Source organism: Lutjanus erythropterus, chromosome 8 (assembly GCF_056507025.1).
Source record: "Lutjanus erythropterus isolate fLutEry1 chromosome 8, fLutEry1.hap2, whole genome shotgun sequence".
NCBI lineage: Eukaryota > Metazoa > Chordata > Actinopteri > Lutjaniformes > Lutjanidae > Lutjanus > Lutjanus erythropterus.
The window spans coordinates 37723222-37747834 of NC_139324.1; the positions used below are offsets into that span (position 1 = coordinate 37723222).

The 24613-nt window shown below is 40.0% G+C and overlaps 1 protein-coding gene across 1 annotated transcript in view; it reads left to right on the forward strand.

Moving 5' to 3' along the window:
- The first annotated feature begins 205 nt into the window (after positions 1–205).
- Positions 206–24613, forward strand: part of ttn.2 (titin, tandem duplicate 2) — a 221131-nt gene continuing 196723 nt past the window's right edge. The window contains exons 1-24 of the mRNA XM_084725464.1: positions 206–425; positions 7932–8035; positions 9903–10106; positions 11299–11586; positions 12507–12589; positions 12957–13174; positions 13390–13465; positions 14148–14303; positions 14696–14797; positions 15715–15963; positions 16109–16222; positions 17525–17773; positions 18093–18152; positions 18334–18592; positions 19490–19559; positions 19664–19861; positions 20010–20152; positions 20272–20420; positions 20511–20738; positions 21252–21493; positions 21713–21945; positions 22034–22198; positions 22534–22702; positions 22796–24492. Of these exons, the coding sequence (XP_084581590.1) occupies positions 7945–8035; positions 9903–10106; positions 11299–11586; positions 12507–12589; positions 12957–13174; positions 13390–13465; positions 14148–14303; positions 14696–14797; positions 15715–15963; positions 16109–16222; positions 17525–17773; positions 18093–18152; positions 18334–18592; positions 19490–19559; positions 19664–19861; positions 20010–20152; positions 20272–20420; positions 20511–20738; positions 21252–21493; positions 21713–21945; positions 22034–22198; positions 22534–22702; positions 22796–24492 (5443 nt within the window). The 5' untranslated portion in view covers positions 206–425; positions 7932–7944. The remainder of the gene's footprint in view (positions 426–7931; positions 8036–9902; positions 10107–11298; positions 11587–12506; positions 12590–12956; positions 13175–13389; positions 13466–14147; positions 14304–14695; positions 14798–15714; positions 15964–16108; positions 16223–17524; positions 17774–18092; positions 18153–18333; positions 18593–19489; positions 19560–19663; positions 19862–20009; positions 20153–20271; positions 20421–20510; positions 20739–21251; positions 21494–21712; positions 21946–22033; positions 22199–22533; positions 22703–22795; positions 24493–24613) is intronic.

Here is a 24613-nt window from a genome sequence, read left to right on the forward strand (position 1 = left end):
TAGATTTAGTAACATCTTTCTCAGTCTGTCTCTTTGTTAAGTAAAGCGACTGACAGGTGTGACGAGTTGCATAAAATGGCTCCCCTGTCCTCCCATGATTCCCTGCAGGACCGTGCAGGGCTGACCAATGGCACGGCCTGCCTTGTGTGATGTCACAGAGGTATAAAGCCCCCCGCCGTCCTGCTGGCTCCTCTGAGCAGAGTCAGCGTTCCCGGCCTGGACGCCTCGGCTGGAGGGACTGCTGTCAGGAGGAAAAACAAAACTACACGGCGCTGACGGCCTGTAGTTTTGTTTTTTTCTGTGGGGTTCCTTTGAGGCTCAGCTTGTTCCCCTTTTGGATTTTCTGACTAAATTTTCTGGATAAAGAGATTTTTGCTTTTCTGAAGACAGCCCTCTGGGCATCCCAGGCATCCTTGTGCAGACAAGTAAGTGTCTTTCAAGTTTTCCAAAGTGTTGTGATTGACGAGCAACAGCTGACTGACACCTCACACTGTAACACCCAGACGATTGTCTTCTAACAGACAGACCAAACGTACCAGACTCCATTCAGTTTTCTAGTCACTTTGCAGGAAGTGACACTGACATATTGAAGCTTTTTGCTGCTTTTCATGTTGAAGGTTATAATGGGACGTCCCAGAATAGCCCCTGATAGCATCAGACTGGACTCTCAGCTGGGCGGTGATGGCTTTTTAAGGGAATCAGCAGCAGGGCTATCAGTTGCTCCTCCAGCTATGTGCCACATGGTGGCTGTCAATCAAACAGAGGTGTGGGAGGGGGTGCTGGTGGTGGGGGGCTGCTGTTATTTTTAGAGTCTGGTGTCCTGTGTTAGATAAACCCCCCCCCCTCCTCGTTACATTACACAGAGCTGCGTGCTGAGGAAGTGTCTGACTGACAGCAGTGGGGCTTTTATTTTGGAAGGGAGTGAACAGCTGTTGGTCTGTCCTTTGGGTTTAGTATTTTTAGTTTTTATTTTAAAGAATGAGAGACTGGACGGGCTCATCTGCAGCATGTTTCAGAACAAAGTTTTAAAAAGTGAAAACTGTCAGCGATTTTATTCTGCAGCTTTTACTTTAATCTGGAGGTGCTGAGCGAGGAGAGCGAATTTAAAGAATCTGTCTGAGTGGCTGATCTGTCTCCAGAAATAAACCCTCAATGTGTGAGAAACACTGAATAATGCTCAAGACAATATGTTGACAAGTTTGAGCCAATGCTTGGATTAAAAGTAGATTTGTCTTGTGATCAACTGTAACATGAGGTTTGACTCTGTGACTGGTGATTCAAATCATCAGCATTTAGCAGGCAGTTCTGTTCATCTGACGGTTACACTTTTTGAATTAATTTTTTTTAAATTAAAATTTACAGATTGGATTTAAAAAATAACATCAACATTAGATGTTTCCTGTATTTTTAAACAGTGACAGGAATACTCTGTTATTAGTCATTAGTTAACCATCATCTGTTTGAGTCCTGTGTTACAGAAGTCAAAAAATAAACAAAGTATGAAAAGTAAAAATACTCAGTACAGAACAGCCTTCTTTATAGTTTTATACTATTACACTGTATTTACTATTGTATTATTATTACTAATTCATCAATGTTTAAGCAGCATTTTAATGTTCTAGTTGAGGAGGAGATTATTTTAACAATTCATCATTTTTAATAACCTGATTGTATGTTTTGGATAAAAATCTGAATATGCAAAGTGACTCCAGCTGTCAGATAAATGTGTTGCTGTAAAAAGTACACAATTGACCCCTGAAATATAGTGGAGTCTAGAATAAAGTAACATCATACTTGAGTATATGTACTTTCCTTTTCCCTCGGTCAAATTGTTATTTGAATCATTTTAGAGGCCAGAAAAGGTACAGTATTTAAAAAAAAATTAATTATTAGAGAAAAGTCAGAAAAATATAATTTTGTAAAGAGTACTGTAGTACAGCAAAAAGTCCAATGTTTGCCTGTAAAATGTAGTGAAGTCTAGTGTAAAGCAGCAGAAATATAAGTACATTGTATGTAAGTAAATGTACTTCCCAGAACCGTTAACCCTGTTAGAAGAAACATGTCGGCTGATTCACTTTTTGTTAACTTGAAGTGACGGTGAAAGTCAGATGTCCAGCTGGCAGCTTTTCACTCAGTCGCTTCATTAACATGCGGTCGAGTCATCAGGTTAAGTTTAGCTGCAATCAGATCTGTTCTGTGTGGAGTTCAGGGATTCACAGAAACCGATTTAACTTGCGCAGAAACCGGATTAGTATTTCTACACATACTGAAGCAACATGGAAGAGCTGATTTCTCACATTTTTCTGGTTTCTTGGTTCAAGAATTAACTCAAACATAGTAATGATAACATAGACAGCTAAAAACCTTTGAAGCTTTAAAATAAGCTTTAAAATGTTGGCTGGAGTTTGATGGAATGATAACGCTTGTTTGTTTGCTTTTTGTGGCTAAAATTTGTGTTTTTTGTTTGGCATGTTTCCTGAAAACACACCAAACACCTGAATCTATATCAAAAAGTTTTTTAAGGGGTTGAATCTGAAAAAACCCTTTGAATTAACAAATTAAATAGATTTTAAGGGGTATATGACAAATCTATTAATGATAATTTATAGTGTTATTGGTTTGGGATTTTAGTGTTTGTTATAAATAATTTTTAAAAATGAAGGACATTTTAGGGGATTTTTATCACTTATTCAGCTATTTAATAGACACTATTTGTAGTAAAGTAAAAGATAAATAACAGGCCTTTAATATATTAAGGTTTATTTTTTGTGGACCTAGGGATTCTTCATTTGTAAAGAAAACAACTTTTACAAATTTACAAAATGCTAATTCAGGGATTCACCTAATATTTGGGTTTAATTAATGAGTGAATTAATTGATTGTGATATATTAAAGGTTTTTAAGGGATGAAACACCCCACAAGATAACAAACTATCATTACAAGTTCATTCGAACAGCGCTGATCTGTTACTTAACAGGATAAATATATGTTATTGTTACAGACTTTATGTTTCAGAACCAGAATATGAGTGTGCTGACACTTTCTTCTCACAGGTCGTCAGTTTGAAGTGATGTGGTGTCAAACAACAGCAGCTGTTTGCTGGCTGGAAACACCCGAGACAATCAGGGTCAGTCAGGCTCAAACTGCCAAAATCCAGGGCCATCTAGAGCCAAACAGGACGCAGCCAGGCGTAATCAAAACCACCAGGGACTATGAACATATATACATAGATGCTGCACTGACTGGTTCATCCTGTCGTCACCATACTGAAGTGGGCAAGACTGACCTGTGAACAGATACATATAAACAGGAGAGCTGCTGTTTTTCTGGATATATAAACTTTCAACCAGTTTCATTGTGTTGTTTTTGTGTTCATGGGTTTATGAGCTACAGAGAGCAAGTTGGAAAAACAAAAACTTTTTTTTCTAACTCCTGTAGATCATGAACCTTGAAGAAAATACAACTCATTGAAAACAGTTGAGGAATGTAAACATAACAGTGTTTTTTATCCAGAAAAAAAAAAACCAGCTCCCGTTCATATGTATTAGTTCACTCGTTAGTCTTGACCAGTGTGATGTGGCGGCGACGCTGATGTATGGTCCAAAGACCAATGTGGTGTCTGCCAGAGACAACCAGGGTTAGTAAGAACGAAAAAAGAGCCGACCAAAACCAACCAAAGGAACGGTTCCGTCTAATCTCAGGCAAAACCAGGTTCACACTCAATCTAAAAACCATGTGCACTGTTACTGTTTCTATGTTGAACCAAAATGTTGATTATCCAAAATGCTGTGCAACAGGCTTTGAGATGTGTTTTCTGTCAATTGGTGGATGTGTCAGAGATGTCACCCAATCAGCATTGACGAATATACAAATATCACTGTATTTAAAAGGCATTGCAGAGCATTATGCTTGTGGACACAACAGGCTTCTGTTTAAGAATGCTTGGCTACGTTTTATCTGGGCTGAACGTGGCCTCTGGTCTAATTGGATACAAACAGGGACAGTAAGGTCCAACCAGAGACAGGTGGAGCCAAACAGCGTTGTTCAAGGCCAACCTGGGCGAATCAACGCCACCTCAGTCCAAATCAAGGCCAGAAGGGTCCAAGTAGGTCAAAGCAGGGAAAACAAGGCCAAAACAAGCTCATCAAGGGCCAATCAGAGCCAATAATTGGGCTCAAGCAAGGAGTGCCTGCTTGGTTGGGGCTAGTAAAATGCCATGTTTGGCTAATGAAACTAGCAACTCATTCACAAGAAATAAACTATTAAAATATTTTAATAATTGATTGTTAAAGTAATTTTTCATGGAAAAATGGCAGAAAATGCTGTTTCAGCCTGTCAAAAATGGAGATTTCCTGCTTTTCTCCACTTATTATCATATTAAAAGTATCTTTAGGTTTTGGACTGACAAAATGAGACATTTAAAGACATCAGCTTAGACTTTGAAGAACTGGGATGACCACAAATAAATAAAACAGTTTGTACAAGTAAAAATTTACATCAGGCAAGTAGATTTCTGACTTGGCAAGCAGAAAAACGTAAACCCTGCAATAAAATTTATCTTCCGACTCCAGTGACTCCAGTCAAACCATTTGGAGACGATTGATTTGACTGAAAATTGCAAGATAGGAGGATTCCTCATACCATTTGTAGTCAAATATTTCTTTGTGTTTCAGGCTTAGTTTTGCATCCCGTTGCTGCCTCTTGGCCAGATCATCATTGCAAATGAGAATTGGTTCTCAATTGACATATCTGGTTAAATAAAAGTAAAATAAAAAAAAGTTTTCCCAAAAAAGGAACAAACTAAAAACCAACTACAGATAAACTGAAAATTTTAATTAGGTTTACAGCTTTGGATAAAATCTGTGATAGACACCATCATTTCTTTTAGGTCGGAGTGTGTACATTGTTACCATGATGTCAACTTTGAAATTAAGCTGAAACGAATTGAAAGTCAATTCATCGGTCAGCATTAACATAAATAGATTAGCTTTTAAACTTCAGCACAAATACCAAAAAAATCACAGGTTCCTGCCTCTCAAATATCAATATTTATATGTAATATTAAAATATATGTATTCAGTCTTTTTTTTTTATAAACTAAATAATTTTAGTAAACTGAATACTGAATTTTCTGCTTTTTTCTAACATTTTATAGACCAAACGATTAAACAAGTTGATGTTGTCTGTCCCTGCTGTCAATATCAAATAAAGGCAAAATAAAGAAAAGAAGATTAAGAGAGATTTCAAAACTTTTTGTTGTGACAGGAGTGAAGTGTTGCTCATGGACCTTTAAGCACAAAGCTGCTGTCATTTGGTCGTTTTTTTTTTTTTTTATCTTAGCAGTGCTTGCTCATAATACTGCAAATATTTTTTATTGCAAAAAGTATTTAAAAACATTGTAAACAAAAGCTACCTTAAAAATAGAATTTAATACTTATTGCTCATTTTACTAAAACTAAACTGAACGGCCCTTTAAGACGACCTGAAACTGAACTGGAACTGAAATCTAAGACCAGTTCTCCTCGGGGTTAAACAGGTGTTTTAATCTGCTCTGAGCTCTGCGGTGGATCTGCTGGTCGTTTATCAGCCAGACCCCGCGGAGCCTGGACCTTCTCCAGGGACAGAGCTCCTAAAAATAAACCCGGGGGGGATCAAACCGACGATCTGAGCTGCTGCAGCTTCATCACAGTCTCGCTGTCAGCAGGTCATACAGCAGGACATCAGCAGGGCTTTTAGTTTGAGCCTTTTTGGCATTTTTAAAGGCCATTTGTGTTTTCACCTAAACTGAAAATACCAGTATATCTGTGATCAGGTGATAATATGGGCCATGTTGATGTATTGGTCAGGTTACACATTTGCAGTTCATTTTCAATTAATTCTGGGAACCATTTGAAATTTTTCAATTCTATAGCCAATAAAAGTCCTACCTCATATATAATGAGATCGGTTCTGTGGCTGTCTAAGTTTTGTGCAATTTAGGAAAATAAAACTACTTAGTTAAATGTCAGCAGAGTCATAGCAAAAGGAAACTGTTGTTGACTGTAGAAGGAGATTGAACATGAACCTCTGTGTCTGGTTCTTTGTAGTTTTTTAAGTACTGAACATAAAAAATCTTCAGCTGTTTGAACAGAAGAGGACTGTCTTATTTTCAGACTGATTCAATATCTTTGAGGCAGCGGCTGCTTTCAGTGTTTCATCAATAGTTTCTTCACGTGATTTACTTTACTCTAGCTCCTAGTTTGATGTTTTCTAATATATTTTAATGGCAGACATTGAATGCTTGATTGTCTTTGTCTTGATAACACTTGGGACATTGATGGAAATAAGTCCTGGATTGGTAGGCCTTTAGTTTGTTCCAGAAATATTTGGAATAATTATATTATTGCCATTTTAAGACCATTTTGTCGCTGATATCATCATAATATATTACCATAATACTACAAGAGGAGCCTTTCAAATAGCAATGAACTTTTAATTCTTAAAAATATTCAGACATTGGAAGTGGAATGTGAAAAAAAGAAAATCTCCTAAATAAATAAAACACTAATAAAATAAAACCAGACAACCAAAAGAATGAGCAGTATTGAGGTGAAATTATTGAGATAATGTCCATATGTACAATAAGTCAATAATGTGTTTATTGTTACAGGCCTACGGACATAGTCGTTTTATCTCTGACAATGTTTGTTTGAGGTTTATAAATGTATGCCAGTATTGTCAATTAAACTATAGTAAGACTGGGTATTGTTTGAAAATGTTTAGTACTACTGTCAGTATGACAAGTTTCAGGACAGATGCTAAAAATCTCCTTTTTAAAAGACCTTGCTCAGAGAACTATAAACACCTTTGCAGCAAAACTTTACATTTAACAAAAGCAGTTGCCAAATGTTAAGTGTTTTGAAAGAACTTCGTCTAAATGGCCAAAGTTTGATGTAAATGACACGAGCGTGTGTTTATAGGTGAGGTGTAGTACTACTGCAGGTGTGAAAAAAGTTGTATAAAACCTTTTGTGTCTCAGGGGGAGCTGTGTGACCTCTGATAAATGACACCAACTGTTGGTGGTTGAGTTGCATTATGGGTAATGAGCAAGGAAGAATGTGTGGGGAAAAAAGTTGATGGTTCTGTTGCATCAAGTTTAATCCTTTTGTGTAAACTTTCCGTTGTGAGTTTGACTGTTAGAGGAGGGAATTTTGATGGGAAATTTGGTGCCAACTTTTGGTTCTTAGCCGTTTTCAATACAGACATATATCAGTTGCCAACAAGAGATTGATTGACAGACTAGATTAGCCCTAAATTACAGAAACTGTACATTTTCTCCAGATGGAAAACCATTGTAGTGAACATTTAGTGATGATAGTTTGTTGTTGTTTTGTCAAATTTACATTATCTTCATGTGATGATGAAATTAAGAGCAGGGACTGTTCACTGGACTTGAAAATGTGAAATTCTCTTCTCTGGAGGAATGAAACTGGTCATCAGAATCGTCAGATTATATTCATAAACATTTGTTTTGTTTTTGTAATAAATATATCCTTTTTATCACCTCAGTTGGTGTCTAAAAGTCGTCAAAAGTCTGGAAAATAAAATCAGTCTCCAATTTCTCTGCCTCCTCTATCAAAAAAAATATTATTCCCAGCATGCTCCTGTGTCCAGTCAACATTGTGTAGTGTTTGAGTGGCTCCCTGCTGTTTGTTGCTGGTTACTGCAACAAAGTTGGTCATAAAAATACAACTTTACAATAATATAAGTATAGTATCCGTCTGTTATTATTTTATAGCTACTTACAAATGAAAAAAGATTCAGTGGAAGTAGAAGAGTTTATTTCATGTCTGTAATAGAAGCCTAATAGTAGTTTTTGTTTTTGAGTTAAGCTTTTCTCTGTTCCTGTTTTTGTGTTTTGTTCTGATCATTTGTTTCCTTGTCTTTGCAGGGTGCCGACCAATATGTCAACACAGGCGCCGACATTTACGCAGCCGCTGCAGAGCGTCGTGGCACTTGAGGGTAGTGCCGCGACGTTCGAGGCTCAAGTTAGTGGTAAGGAAACTTTGTGATTGAACTCACAGTTAAAACCTGAGACTTTGTTCCAGAATGTCCTGTATGGAGAGATTTAACCCCAAATCAGGCTAATGTGAATGTGAATGCAACTTTTTTTAATGCGCTGTTTCTGTTGTAAAGCTATTTTGAGAAGACTATCACACTTTTAGAGTAGAGCCACAAAATTAAGTTGTTACACTTAATTTGATTCTTACTCTGTAAGCTTTTAAATTCCTAAAAAAACCCCAAAAAAACAGCATGAACATACAAACTAATAAACGTGTCAAAAATATAGACATATATACAATAAGTAGATGCCGAATTGACCACTTCGGCCCAATTCTGCAATTCATAAATGTCACCGCCATATTGTACTGGGGGAGTCTGGCCTGTTAACAAATAACGTAAACGCTGGAGCTGCTTTTTCTGGGTAAAAAGCACTATAGCATTTATCTTTCCAAACTGATTTCGGTGAGTCATGTTATATTCAAGGGTTTATGATCTACAAAGAGTAGGGATTTTTTTTTTAATAACATAGTCCATGTAAATCATGAACCCTTAAATATGAAAATGACTCAGTAAGAATTGTAAATGTGAAAAAAACACAGTTCCACCATTTACTGAGTTTATAGGCCAGTCTTGCCCTGTCCAATATGGCGGTGATGTTGTGCCAGTGTCTGTGTATACATGTCTGTGCTGGCTCTGGTAATTTTGGACGGTTCTTATTTGTTGAAAGGAACCTTTCTATCTTTAAGTCTCTTGTTGTCTGGCTTATTCAGAGTCTGAAAAGATATCAGTTTCATGTCTGTGCGTCCAGTACAGAGAGAGGTTCAAGACATGTTTAGCCTAGCTTAGCACAAAGACTGGAAGCAGGGGGAAACTGCTAGCAAGTGTAGACCCAGAAAAAACAATCAGTATTACATGTGGTGTTTATTTCTAGTTCTTGTTTTGCTACTTATTAGTTATCTTTTAAATTATGCAAGCTTCTTGTATTGTTATGGTTGTAGTGTACTGTTAGCAATTACCAGCTAGCATATTCAGCTGTTTGTAGCTAACTGGTGTTACTGTTTACCAAGCAGTGGAAAACTTAAACATTTTTTATTGAACAGGCATAAATATAGAAATGTTAAAAGGAGAAATTGTGTGTTTAGCAGCAGTTAGTGATTGAATTATTTATCGACCAATAATTTCTGGATGCAGTGACTGCACACAGCATGACAGTCTACAGCCCTGACTCATGATGTGGCTGTCAGGTTTACCATAATGCTGCGGTCAACTGAGCAAAGCTGACTACAAGATGGACTGCTGACTAGCTGGTTGGCCAGCAAGATACAAGAAACATGATGTATCTTTTAAGCTGTAGACCTCTAGCTAACAAATGTTAGCTCATTGCTGTTTGGGGATAGATTCAAGAACAGCCAGAAAAGAATTTTATCAATATGATAAATTAAATTAAATTAAATTAAATTAAATTAAATTAAAAATACAATGGCTATAATGACTGAGAGTTTTTTGTGGTTTAAGAAAAGGCTAAATGCAGAGTGGAGTTTCTCACTTTTTTCTCTTTTAATGAGGCTAGCATTTTCCCTGGGGTTCCAGTCCATTTCTTGGATTTTATTCTGTGTGAGAGAGATAAACAGTTATCCATCTCTTACAGATAGATAGCAGCAGCCATTGCGTGGAACAGTAAATATACAAGACATAGAGAAATATATACCAATAGAAAAATAACACAAGTAACAAAAATCAATAAAAAATAGCCCTAGCATACCTTAAACATAGTAAGATAAATTTCTATATGTTCATATATATAAAAGTTGTATTATCCCATCTCTAATTAAGAATCATTGGGTTCCCCCCTCGACAGGTTCTCCAGTTCCTGAGGTGAGCTGGTTCCGTGATGGCCAGGTTCTTACTTCCGCCGCTCTTCCCGGCATTCAGATCTCGTTCAGCGACGGCCGCGCTGTTCTGAGGATCCCTGCTGTGACCGCCGCACACAGCGGAAGATTTTCCGTCAGAGCCACCAATGGTGCTGGACAAGCCACAAGCACCGCTGAACTCCTCGTTACAGGTGAGACCTCTCACTGTGCGTAACTTTTAATCACAGATGGTTTACTCTACGGGCCTGCCAGGCACAAGCCCACGGACTAAGAGTTGCCTAATATTTCTTTAATAAGTTACAGTGACACATAAAACAATTGCAAACAGATTATGTAGCATTTTAAAGCATTACCAAGAAGAGCAGTGATAACACAAGTTTGTAGCTACTAAACTACAGTGATGGTCTTTCTGTGCCTCAGTTCGAGTCTAAATATATCCTGTTCTCAGCTGAGGGGCGTGGCCTGTCACTTAATCCAGTGATAAAACCGATATAGATGCAGCTGTTGCAGCATAGCTTTCCTTAAGTGGAACCTCAAGTTTATTATGCGATTAAGAACTTGAACTTGAACCAGTAAAGATCTCGTGTCTGAGTCCTCGGTTGCAAAACTCCACATGTCACCTGGTTGATTATAAACCAGCTCAAACATGCAAGAGAGAGTTTAGCCTCATAACATTTAAATGCACTTTAAAATATTAAGTTCTGAAATGATAAGCTGATCAGTTGTTCATTCGATTGAGATAAAATTTTGATATTGCATGAATTAATATATCAGTCAGTTCTCTTTTGAACATCTGTCTAGTTTCAGCTTCAGTATGAGAGTCTTTGTAAACTGAATGTATTTGGGTTTTTAACGGTTGATAAAAACAAGACATTTGAAGACATCAAATTTTACAGATTAAAGTATTATTAATTGATTAATCGAGGAAGTAATCATGAGATAAATTGATAATGAAGCTAATCATTAAATGCAGCCCTAAAAATAACTTTCATGTGCGTTTTTAAATAATGATAATAAAAATAAAGTAACAAATGTTTTTACAGTGGTACACAATAAGATGTAGGGAATGTGGAATAAGTTGTATGTTTATGTTTATTTTATTGACGAGGCATTTTCTCACCTGGGAAAGTTGGTTTCATTTTGGATCTGTAAACATCTGTCAGTTCTTTCATTCCCTTTGGAGATTTTAAAGGTTTATTATCTCATATTTTATTACTTAAATTTATTTTTTTTAAATTGACTTGTTGGTTGTCTTTAACTTGCCTTGATTTTAAACTTTTTTTTGCTCTCTCTTTAAAACATCACGATACCAGTGAGACAACTTCTAATTAAACTGGTCGTCGTTAAAACCGGCCTAATAAGACATACTTTCTGTCCCTGCAGCGGAAACGGCGCCACCAAACTTCCTTCAGAGACTGCAGAGCTCGTCAGTGAGACAGGGCAGCCAGGTGAGGCTAGACGTACGAGTGACAGGAATCCCAACACCCGTGGTGAAGTTCTACAGAGAGGGAGCCGAGATCCAGAGCTCAGCCGACTTCAGGATCCTCCAGGAGGGAGACCTGTACAGTCTGCTGATCGCTGAGGCCTTCCCAGAGGATTCTGGGGCTTATTCTGTGACTGCTACCAATAGCAGCGGACGTGCCACCTCCACCGCTGAACTGCTTGTTCAGGGTAAGGCCCTCAGAAAATTTTTACCAACATTTTCAATTTTTTTTAATCAGCTGTAGCAAATTTAAGATTTAAGTCGTGTAAATTCAAACTACCACACAATGAAGGACATAATCAAGTATTACAAGTGGAAAATAAGAATTTTGTGTGTTTATAATTTAACCATTGACAGCATCAGAAAACTAGTATTTCCTCAAATAATTACCGGTGTCCTTTATTTGAAGCAGGCATGTGTTAGAAACAGGCTCTGTATGATAAATATAATCAAAAAAGCACGTTTTGATCCACTCACATAACAACACTGTTCATACAAATTCAACATTTCCTGTATCCATTTCAAATTAAAACCTTCCATCATTTCAGTGGACAGATACCTTTCATTTCTCAACTAGAATTTCATGGTGAAATATTTGTAGGAACGTGTTGTGGAAATCTCAAAGACTCACAAGGTTCTCATACAGCACCTGAAATTTAGCTGCTGCCATCTTGTGGTCTGCCTTTGTTACTACAAAACAGTTTGGCTGAGACATTCAAACACAAATACCACAGTGACTGAAAAGGGACAATAAACCAACAACAAGGTGTTGAAAATAACATGATTTATTTATTTTTCTATTATATTTATTTATTAATTCATTAAGTAAAAGCAACGGACATATACATTATGCTTAATTGGGAGTTGGTGGGAAAAAATATTTAATTTACTCTCATAGATGTCAAACGAAAACCACACTGGAGATGCTAAAAAAAAAAAAAAGACTAAAAGTAACTCAAATCAAAATAGTCGTCATTATATTTAATAGTTGACAACTAATCAATTAATGCTACAGTTTCTATTTGAGGAAATACAGTAATCTTGATTTATTGTTTGCTTGGTGTAAAATGTAGATCAACCAAAACTTACATGTGTGTTTTTGCTGCAGGTGAGGAAGCTGTACCTACTAAGAAAACCAAGACTATTGTGTCCACATCCCAGATGGCAACTTCCCAGACCGGAGTACAGAGGGTGAGACATACTAAAAAAAACCAAAAAACTTTTGTCTCTTTGAAGAAACAGTTTTACTGAGTTAATCTGATTAAAGCTGATTAATAGAATAAGGGTTGAAACACAGTTCTGAATTATAGAACTGTCTACCTGTTATCTATTTGATTTGACATTGTGATTAAGGATTTTTGCAAAGACTTTTGTAAAGATTGAAAAAGTTATCATGTCCTGTTATATATGATTGGACAGGTTTTGGACTTTGGTCATCTCACATATAGTAATTAATGCAGCTGACAACTTTCTGTGTAAATGAGAGGATTAGTTTAGCTTTGGTTTTTCAGATACTTCCATAAAATATGTGACTCCTGATGCAATTTTTCCTCTTTAGAAAATGGAGACCAGTTTCCAGGCTACCACAATGATGGAGATGCACGTAGAAGGAGGAGGAATGATGACTCAGCATTTAGCACACAAAACCCCACCGCGGGTTCCCCCAAAGCCGACCTCTAAGTCCCCACCGTCCTTTGTTTCCAAGGTGACAGGAGGACGCCAGCAGTCACCTTCACCCGTCAGACACGTGAAAGGGCCGACACCCACACCTGTCAGGTACGACCACTGCCACCAAATCTCACAAGACAGAGATGCGTAACGAATGCCACTGAATCAGTGTAGCAAGATAGACTTCTGTATCACTTTTGGGGTTTGAAAGCGATATAAAATGAATGACTGGCATGAAATAAGATCTGAAAAAGCATAAAGTCCCTGATGTTACATTGTGTATTGTGTTACTGTTTTGTAATCTGCATCTTTGTTGCCTGCAGACCCGTCTCTCCGTCCACCAGACTGTCCGTCTCTCCCATCAGACCTGTCAAGTCTCCTATCATGACCAGGAAACAGGTGAGAACATTGATGAAGATTTCACATCCAAGTCAAGGAAGATTTAACATGCAGTTAACATCAGCTGTAATATGGCTATAACTAAAATTGAAAAGATTTGCTCATTGAAATTTAAACGCTCTGAATCACACTAGCTAGTTCTTCCAAAATGCTAAATATCGATGTCTACCACCTTCCACCTGTTTAATCTCATCATTACAGGATGTCTACAGGGTCTTAAAAAGTCTTAAAATCAAACAATTTGAATTTTAGGAGTTTTAAATATTTTAATATATATTCTGAGAGGTCCTAAAAATTGACCGGGTTAATGAAGATAACGTTTTCAGTCTCACTTTTAAATATGTTTTTGGGAAAATCTTGTATTAATCAATCAATCAATTCCAAAATGAAACCATCACAGAACTAATAAACACAAATGCAAATTCAGCAAGATCTGACTCGAGAACAGCACATTAAGTACTTCCTTGAAAGTAACAAATTTGAAGCCTGCTGAACCTTGCGCAAGAAAACAGAAATTAGGCATTAAAGTCGCATAGGAAGTCAGGAAAACACAAAGGTCTTAAAAAGTCTTGAATTTAAGTTGTTGAAACCTGTACTACAAACTCATGAAGTCATGAAGAGCTGCTGCTCCAGGTGTAACAAATGTGTAAGACTTAACATCATGGTTACCCTCCTCTTGCAGGTATCTGCCTCCCCGGAGGTCCTGCCACCCTGGAAGCAGGGAGACTATGTGGCTGAAGCCAGCTATACCACTGTGAGAAGCATGACCAGTGTGAGTAGTGCAGCCCAGCTTCATATGGAGAAGCATTGGGAGCAGCAGGTCACCGCCACCAGAGAGGTGAGGAGGGTGGAGTTGATGTGGAGCTGCATGCAGGCTGATTTTAACGCGAAGTTTTATTTTTTAATCGGTATTGAAATCATTCAGGCTTGTTTAAGGAAGTGAGAAACCACAGACATGGTGAACTTGTCTCTGGCAGATGAATGTGAACATGAATGTGTGACTTCATGAATGTGTTTTTGAGCTTTATTTGTGGCTGCAGATTGGATAAAGGGAAACTGCAGCAACTTTCACTGAATGCATACTGAAAAATAAATCAACAGTGTACTCTTACCATTAGCCGTAACTGTACTAACTGTGAATGTAATGAAGTGAAACAGTGCCTTGGTGCAGCTCTGCCTGTGTGTTGGATGAACATGTGTTGATGTGTCCATGTGCTGTGAATGCGTCAGGACGTGCATGTTTCCCAGGACGATAAGAGCGTGGCGGTGGCTACTGTGGTGGCGGCCGTGGATCAGGCTCGCAGCCGGGGGCCGCTTGAAGCTGGAGAGCAGGTAGAACCCAAATGTCTGCTACCATCACTCCACCTGCTGATCAAACTGCCTCTTCTGTCATTCAATTTATCTTTTTTTTCCCACTTTTTCTTCTTTTCTTTACTCTAGTTTTTGTCACTTCAGTCTCTTCACATATGAGCACATTCTTGCTCCCCAGAGAATGTACCCTTTTCACTTTAACAGCCCCTATCTGCCCCTGATGATGAAGTTCTAAAGATTTAAACTGCAACAATACCTCTGTCCTTTTTGGTGCAAGTCTACTCTTACATCTTTTATAAACTTTGCCACAGAGTAGATAGAAAACAAGATGTTTTCATGGTAATGAGTTACAGAAATGGACAGACTATACAGGCGGGTTGTCAAAAGCTTTTAAACACGCAGCACAGCAGCAGTGCAGAGAGGCCAGATTTACAGAGAGGACTAAATGAAACATTCAGTTGGGTGTTCTTAACTGCAAATTATAGATTATGATTGATCATTAACTCTACACATTTATCTCTGCACAAAACCTTTCTTGCTGAATATCGCCATGTGTGTAAATGTGACAGTGTTGGAATTTTTGAATGGTGGACTTCTTCACTTTTAATAGGTCAATTGTTGGACCTGCCATCACTGGATATCTTCTCTTCTTCACCTTTTCTTCCCCACTGTGTCTGCTCTTTTTTATGAAATCACTAGATGGAGTTCATGTTCTCTTTGCTTCACAGTTAAAGAGAGTTAAACTGCATGTTTCACTCAAATGTTGCATGACGCATGGCTTCAGTGATGATGTTTATTTTGATTTGAATGTTCTTTTACTCTTGTACATTTACTATAAGGGTATTTTTTTCACTCTTTGGGGCTTTTGGTAGGGAATCTTCCTCCAAATACCTGCCATGGATGTTCTGAAATCTATGTGCTACTTTTTGTGTCTCCAGGCTGAGGGAGGGAAAAAGGCCGAGGCGGTGGCCACAGTGATGGCCGCCGTTGACCTCGCTCGTGTCCGCCTGCCTGCGCATGCAGAGGGCGATGTAGCTGAAGAGGACGAGGCTGTAGAGGTGGAGATAAAGCAGCAGGGCAGAGAAATTACTGAAAAGAAACACGTTGTTGCAACAAAAACACTGCCTGCTGAACCGCCAGCTGCTGTTGCTGTGACCTCAGAGCAGCGCAGAGTCCAGGTCTCTCAGGTCTCTCAGGTCTCTCAGGTCTCACAGGTCTCACAGGTCTCACAGGTCGGAAGAGTTTACTGAATTCACATTAGATATTATATGATATCTGACAGTAAGAATAGAACCTTCTTAACCGCTCAATAAACTTTGTTGGTTACTCCAGATTCAGAAAACAACAGAAATCTCCTCCCATGTGGAGACTGGTGCCACCCCATCCCCAGTTCCACATTTCACAGTTTCTAAAGTTTCCGTTCCTAAACCTGAACATAGCCACGAGGTAAGAAGAGGAGCTACAGGCCCGCCGTCATCATCCAAAACCCTCCATTTCATCTTTAACTCACACACATTTTAACATTCAGTCTTCACTGTTTTGTTATGTGGTGTGATTCACTTTGACTCCTCACAGTATCACCCGTCACCCTAAAATATTACATCACTTTTTCTCTTTTGAGGCAACTACAGCATTACAGCCATCAGCTGCTTTTTATGATAATCCTACAAAACTGCAAATTTCTTATGAAAAGTTATTACCTTCTTGTCTTCTTCTTTTTTGGATCCATATATGACAAGGTAAAAAGTCAAGACTTCACATCGTTCTGTCAGTCAGGTACACCCAGTCAGCAAGTGGCAAAAAATATTAACATCAAACACAGAAGATATAAGATCGGTAATGGCTGTCATCGAACAAGCATATCAGCTACGAGAATAGTGATCTGTAATTGCCACAGTCAGTCTAGTAAGATAGAGCGATCAATAGCGACTATCATGTGATCAGTGAAGCAAGATTGTAATCTGTAATTATTGCGACATTGTCTGTCTAGCAAGATTGTGATCCATAATACTGTCATAAACCGATGTAGCAAGATAGTGATCTGTAATAAATTTGCTGACAAAACTTTCACCTGCTAGATCTTGTTAAGACACTATTAATTATGAAAGTTATGATGAAACTTGTAATTTAGAAATCATGTTGTTTGTTCTCTTGAAAATTTGAAAAATGTACGCTTTCAATAATAATAAAAAAAAGAAATCATTTGGCAGGCTACCAGTTTCAGTTTGTGTACATAAGAATGAAGAATCAGTCCTGACGTGTTCATCATCTGGACTGATGCTGTTGTAATGCTGTGGTAACCTCTTTACTGCTTTGTTTTGGACTGTTTCCGTATATAAACTCTCTAGGGCTTAGGACTGAGGCTATCATTGAAGACACTGAGGTCTAGAAACTGGTGTTTACATGCTGTGATTTAAAAAAACAACTTCAAAAGTTTTTAAACTCAGCATATCAGAATAAACTTTTATTTCTCCATCAGAAATAAACTTCTAGAGGAAACTTAATCACTGAATGGCCACATAAAATGAATAAAACAGGAAATATCCAAATGATAAGAAAGAGAGGGGGAGACTTAATCTCAGTGTTTCTTGACTTCTGTCTAAGCCCTGATTGGAAAATTAATTCCTACTTTCATAAGAATTCCTCTTTACCGTTCTTTTCGCTCACTAATGCTCAGCTGGCCGTTGAATTTTGTAGTGGGCTGTTGTTTGTGACGATGGTTAACGCTGTTCTCATTGGCTCGGTCAGGTGTCCATTGCTGGCTCTGCCATTGCCACTCTTCAGAAAGAGTTAAGATCTCCTCACGCTGCCAGAAAGATCATCAAGCCCGTCAAGTCCCCCAGTCCGTCTCGCAGAGCGGCGGCGGTTGAGATGCGAGTGACACCGGAGCCCATCCCACCGCCATTTAAAGACATCAGATATCAGAGTCAGTTTGAGTTACAGACGAGCGGAGCTTATGCAGTGAGTGAGGAGGAGTTTGAGGACTGGGAACCTCAGGTTGGTCAGACTGCCATTGCTGCCGTTCTCCCTTCACAACCCCCAATTTAACCCCGTGTGGACTGTCACCTGCGTTCCCCTCTTCACTGTAACGCAGCAGCCAATCACTTGCTGCCCTTCACCCGCCTCATGAAGAGTCTTCTTCTTCTTCTTCTTCTTCCTTCTGTCTTCACCTGTTGACCTTCATCCCTCTGTCCTCTCTGCAGGGTTTTTATCTGTTATAACCAGCTTCTGCCCCTCCATCCTCACAGAAACCGCTGAAAAACACCTCGTTGTTTTCTGTTTTTGAGGTTTGACTTGTCTCGTTGTTTCTCCTTAGGAGGCAGCTGCAGTGCCCACAAGAGCCCAGGAGCCTGTTGTTCCTCCCACTCTTGTTGCTGTGAGTACTTTTTCCGTTTTCTTCCTGTTTATTTCCATCAAAATCTAATTACTGTAATCGATAAATGAGGAGTAATGTAAGAGAGGCGTTCAGACAGACCCAAAGTGTGTTGTTTGTTGCAATAAACACGGCTTTGGTATTTCCATCTGTCTGAAGTTGTCACTTTTTTCTCTCTGTTTAGGGCCTGAAGAACGTGACAGTGACAGAGGGTGAGTCTGTGACTCTGGAGTGTCAGATCAGCGGCCACCCGACTCCCGTCATCATGTGGTTCAGGGAGGACTACCAGATTGAGAGCTCCATTGACTTCCAGATCAGCTACAAAGACGGATTTGCCCGGATGGTGATCCGCGAGGCGTTCGCTGAAGACAGCGGCCGCTTCTCCTGCACCGCCACCAGTGAGGCGGGAACCGTCAGCACCTCCTGCTACCTGCTTGTCAAAGGTAACGGTGGGAGGAAAATTAACACCCCTTTGAGGCCTTTGGATTGTCATAGTTTTCCCTGCAAGCACCAGTTACATTAACTAACGTAACTGGCAGAAAACGAACATTACTGAAACATAAGATGCAGCTTTAAACTGGGTTGTTTATAATATGCTGATAATATGGATATTGTTATAGATGCATGTAAGGCTTTTCATCATAGGTTTTGTGAATAAATTGTCACAGTCTCAAACTTAAAAGAAAACAAAAAACAACAACCCAGAAATTGCCTTTTTTCTGGCTATTGTAACTATGGTGGCAAATTGTGTGCATTTTCTGTAAGATACCAAATGTATGTGTTTTTTTCTCTTGTTTTTTTGGGGGGGGTTTTTTGGTCTCTTGTTTCATGTTTCAAGATTAATGATTAATCATTAACATCCCTAATCACAGCCTTTTAAAAATGCTTTTTTATAGAAACTTACATTAGCTGGAAAATAATTGCAATTTTAATGAAACAATTTTATGTCAAAGTCATAAGAAAATGGATAAGCTGCGTGACAGTTTAAGATATTAGTACTTCAGTATTTAAATCATGACAGGGAAGAAATACAACCCCCAACGTTTTTAGTTGGCTTGTTTCTATGCTTCTGTTGTAGTCCAGTAAACGTGAGAGACTTATTTGTGTTAATAAATGTTGCATGTGCAGACGTTTTCCAATCAGTCTGCATGTACATTACCACACAACAAGCAGATGTAATGGGGACTGTGATAGATTGAGGTCTGCAAGTTGATTTTAGAAACAATATGAAATTATTGTCTGTCTTAAAGATTGGAACACAATCTTCAAACTGTAGATACGATTTGAGAAACGCATGTTGGTGCTTATAGAGTACTCATTCAGTTTTTACTCTCTTGCAGTGTCAGAAGAAATTGAGAGCAGAGAGGAAACGACAACTGTCACTGCAGTTGGAATTACTCAGGCGAAAACGTGAGTCGTTCAAGTCTGATTTATTGTTTCCTAACGAGCGAGTGTAATATCACATACAAGTTTCCACAGCTGTAGAGTTTGATCAAGCTGCTGTTTCCCTTCAGTGTTGCTGTTGAGACAAAGGAACAGATGGTGATGGAGGTGAGCACAGGAGAGATTGCAGCTCCCTTCTTCATCAGGAAACCAACTGCTCAGAAGCTGGTGGAGGGAGGAAGTGTTGTCTTCGAATGTCAGGTTGGAGGAAGCCCCAAACCTCACATCATCTGGAAGAAGAGCGGTGTGCCGCTCACTACTGGATACAGGTACAAATCTCTCATTAGTTTCACTTTTTTTTGTGTTTGTTTGGGATATTTTCACTCTCTGTCATTTAGATACACAGGTTTTCCTGATCTCGTATGATCTCTATGTTGACAGATCACAACAAATAACCGTTTGTTTTTTCATCATCAGATATAAAGTCGCCTACAAGAAAGAGACTGGAGAATGCAAACTGGAGATCTCCATGACTTTTGCTGATGATGCAGGAGAATATACCGTCTTTGTCAAGAATACACACGGAGAAGCCTCAGCTTCTGCCAGCCTGATGGAGGAAGGTATGAGCATCTTTCTGAACAACTGCAGAAAGGCATCTTCTATTTAGAAAATCATTTAAATGCTTTAAGGACCACTTGTTGGACCAGGGTCTCACAGTATTAATGATCTATGTTTACAGAGGCATATGAAGCTTACATGAAGGAACACGATGTGACATATAAAACTCAAGTGACGACGACAGTGATTCAGGAGCCCTCTGTGGTTGTGAGTCAATACGAGCTGGAACAGAAGAGGGTGACAACCCCCATGAGCTTCGTCTCAGAAACGGTACTTTTTTCCAAACATCCTCAGTTCTGCAACAGAAGTCAGTAAATCGTAGCTATTATTTAATGTTAAACATTACAAACTTTTTTGCAGGAATTCCTCATTTCAGCCTTTGAAGAAAGGATCATCCAGGAGATTGAGCTCCGCATCATGAGGATTACCTACATCGAGCTGGTGACAGAGGATGGAGAACAGACGGTGACTGTAGCAGAAGAGGAGGCAGTGCAGCCAGCCTTTGACACGCCGGTCAAAAACTACAGGATCATGGATGGAATGGGCGTCACTTTCCACTGCAAGATGAGTGGAAACCCACTACCAAAGGTACAGAGTGGAAAATCTTAACTAAATATCATGTAAAAGTAGTCAACAATGTAGAAAACAAGCTTTCACCAATGCTGGGTATGCAGCTTGTTTGATATATGGTTCATGAATGCTTAAGTTCTTGTAGTTTCGTTAACAAGATCAGATTTTTTGTCCTTTATAGCTCCCACTATTGGATATTTCACTAATGCCTCTGTAGGCTTTCTTAACCCTGTAACTCCATTTGTATCATATTTGATAAAACAACATCAACATTATTGATACTTTCCTGAAAAAATCTCCAATGGTAACTAACTTTGGGGTCTCTTTATCCTTTTGTAAAAGTGTTCAGCTGCCACTAACTTGCCCTCAATAGGTGTCAGTGTAATGTGTATTTGCATACATCAGAGAAGTTCCTTTCTATATTAGCGAGAAAACTTTCACTGAAGAACACGTAAAAACCTTTTAAGGATCTGATAACAGCAAGTTAAATTGGTCTTTGTATTTTCTGTCTCATCTTCTGTCTTCTGCCAGATTGCCTGGTACAAGGATGGCCAGCGCATCAGAGCTGGTGGTCGTTACCAGATGGAAGTTCTGCAAGATGGACGAGCCAGCCTTCGTCTGCCTTCGGTGCTCCCAGAGGATGAGGGCGTGTATACCGCCTTCGTGTGTAACATGAAGGGAAATGCTGTCAGCTCTGGAAAGCTCTACATAGAGCCGTCTGGAGCTGTAACACCTCAGAGATACACACCACAGCCGGCAATGCAGAGGATCAGGTAAGGTTTCACAGGCTCATACAAGGGAGAAATAGCAGCTTTCACACTGATACTAACTTATCAAAAACATCAGAACGGTCGGTAATGGGAACTGGGTTGCTCCAGTTGATGAGCCCATAGAGTTATCACCAGACTTCCAAGCACTTTCCAGCTGAAAGAGCCCTAAGCCTTAACCAGCACTTAAACATGATACTACTGACAACTCTGCTCCTTTCTCAGATCCACATCTCCTCGTTCTCTGAGCCGCTCACCCGGACGTTCCTCCAGCCGTTCTCCTGGACGTTCTCCCTCCCGCAGGCTGGACGAGACAGATGAAGCCCAGCTGGAAAGACTCTACAAACCCGTGTTCGTCATGAAGCCTTCCTCGATAAAATGCTCCGAGGGGCAAACCGCCAGATTCGACTTGAAGGTTGTGGGCAGACCCATGCCTGACACATACTGGTTCCACAATGGTAAGATGAATGAGACAAATTCAAGAAACGCAGCTTTATCTGTTTCTGTTGCCGCTTTTAAAACCATTTTTTATGGTTCTTTTCCAAGGCCAACAAGTGGTCAACGACTACACTCACAAGATAGTGATTAAAGAGGACGGTGTCCAGTCCCTGATCATTGTCCCAGCCATGCCACAGGACTCTGGAGAGTGGACCGTCATCGCTCAGAACAGAGCTGGACGGACCTCTGTCTCTGTAAATCTTACTGTTGATGGTAAGTCTGTTAGATACCACCTAAATATCAAAGGTGGGAAGTGACTAAATACAAATACTTAATTGCTGTATTTTAGTATATTTTTCAGGTTTTTGTACTGTACTCAGTACTTCTTCTTTTACTTTTTTTATGCAGGTATCGTGTACTTCTTGAAAAAACAATAGGTGTACTTTTGCCACCTGTGTTAAATCCATATACATCTCACACCTGGTGGGATGATCTGTTCAATATATGTCAGACCAGCATCAGAATGCATTCACAGGACAACTCTTGCAGCTTAAATAAGTCTTGTTATTAAATACTGCCTTTTTCTGTGTTGTATTTCACCACCACAGCTAGAGAAAGCGTGGCACGCCCTCAGTTTGTTGAGAAGCTGAAGAACATCACTGTAAAGCAGGGCACTCTGGTTGAGTTGGCTGTCAAAGCCATTGGAAACCCCCTGCCTGACATTGTCTGGCTGAAAAACAGCGACATTATCACCCCACAGAAGCACCCACATATCAAGTAAGTATTTTTAGTTTTAGCTAGAAATGATTTAACCTTTAGAGTACTTTAGTACATGTCTTGATAAATAATCTGAATCATTGCTTTTTTCAGGATTGACGGAACTAAAGGAGAGGCTAAATTCCAGATCCCATCTGCTTCAGGCTCAGACAGCGCCTGGTACACTGCGACAGCCATCAACAAGGCTGGCAGAGACACCACTCGCTGCAGGGTCAATGTTGAGGTGGACTTCACTGCTCCTCAAGCTGAGAGGAAGCTCATCATAACCAAAGGAACCTACAAGGCCAAGGAGATCGCAGCTCCAGAGCTGGAGCCCCTTCACATGCGATATGGTCAAGAGCAGTGGGAGGAGGGCGACCTTTATGACAAAGAGAAGCAGCAGAAACCACAGTTCAAGAAGAAGCTGACCTCTATCAGAATGAAGCGCTTTGGTCCCGCTCATTTTGAGTGCAGACTGACCCCTATTGGCGACCCCACCATGGTGGTGGAGTGGCTGCATGATGGCAAACCTCTGGCAGCTGCAAACAGATTGCGCATGGTCAATGAGTTTGGCTACTGCAGTCTTGATTATGAAGTTGCTTACGCTAGAGACAGTGGCGTCATCACCTGCAGAGCCTCAAACAAGTTTGGAGTCGACCAGACTTCAGCCACTCTGATAGTTAAGGACGAGAAGGGCCTCATTGAAGAATCGCAGCTTCCTGAAGGCAGAAGGGCACCACAGAGGATGGATGAGATTGAGCGAATGGCTCACGAAGGAGGACCTGCAGGAGTCAGCACTGATGAGGAATATGAGAAGACCAAACCTGAAATTGTGCTGCCTCCTGAGCCAGCCAGAGTGCTGGAAGGTGACGTTGCACGATTCCGCTGCAGAGTGACTGGTTATCCAGCACCCAAGGTTAACTGGTACCTTAATGGACAACTTATCCGCAAAAGCAAGAGATACAGACTTCGTTATGACGGTATTTACTACTTGGAGATTGTCGACATCAAGTCCTATGACTCAGGAGAGGTTAGGGTGGTCGCAGACAATCCTCTCGGCACAACTGAGCACACCGTGAAGCTGGAGATCCAACAGAAAGAGGACTTCAGATCTGTGCTGCGTCGTGCTCCAGAAGCAAAGGCTCCAGAGGCTCCACATGAGCCCGGCAGAATTGGATTTGACGTTGTGAAGGTCGACCGACCTAGCGAGACTGCACAGGACAGAGAAGTCGTTAAGCTGCGTAAGACACAGAGAATTGTTCATGAGAAAACCTCAGAGGAGTCAGAGGAACTGAAGAGCAAGTTCAAGCGTAGGACAGAGGAAGGCTTCTACGAGTCTATCTCCGCTGTGGAGTTCAAGACCCGCAAGAGGGACGAGTCCTATGAAGATCTTCTGAAGAAGACTAAGGAGGAGCTGCTTCATCACTTAAAAGAGAAAGAAGAAGCTGAGAGAAGGAAGCTGGAGGAAGAGGGGAAAATCACCATCCCCACAATCAAACCAGAGAGGATCCAGCTCTCCCCCAGCATGGAGGCACCCAAGATCCTGGAACGCATTACAAGCAAAACAGTTGCTCCAATGGAAGAGGTTCGTTTCAGACTCAGAGTCGTTGGCAGACCAGAACCTGAGTGCCAGTGGTTCAAAAATGGCATATTGGTGGAAAAGACCGACCGCATTTACTGGTACTGGCCTGAAGATCATGTGTGTGAATTGGTCATCAGAGATGTCACGGCCGAGGACTCTGCTAGCATCATGGTTAAAGCCATGAATATCGCTGGTGAGGCCTCAAGCCACGCCTTCCTGCTTGTGCAAGGTAAAGACACTTTATACCAAATCTCTCCAGTGCTGTACTCATTGTTTATGTCTAGGACTGGGTATCCGTAGTCACTACCTTTAGGGAATTGACTGAAATGGCACAGTACCAGGTAGTATCG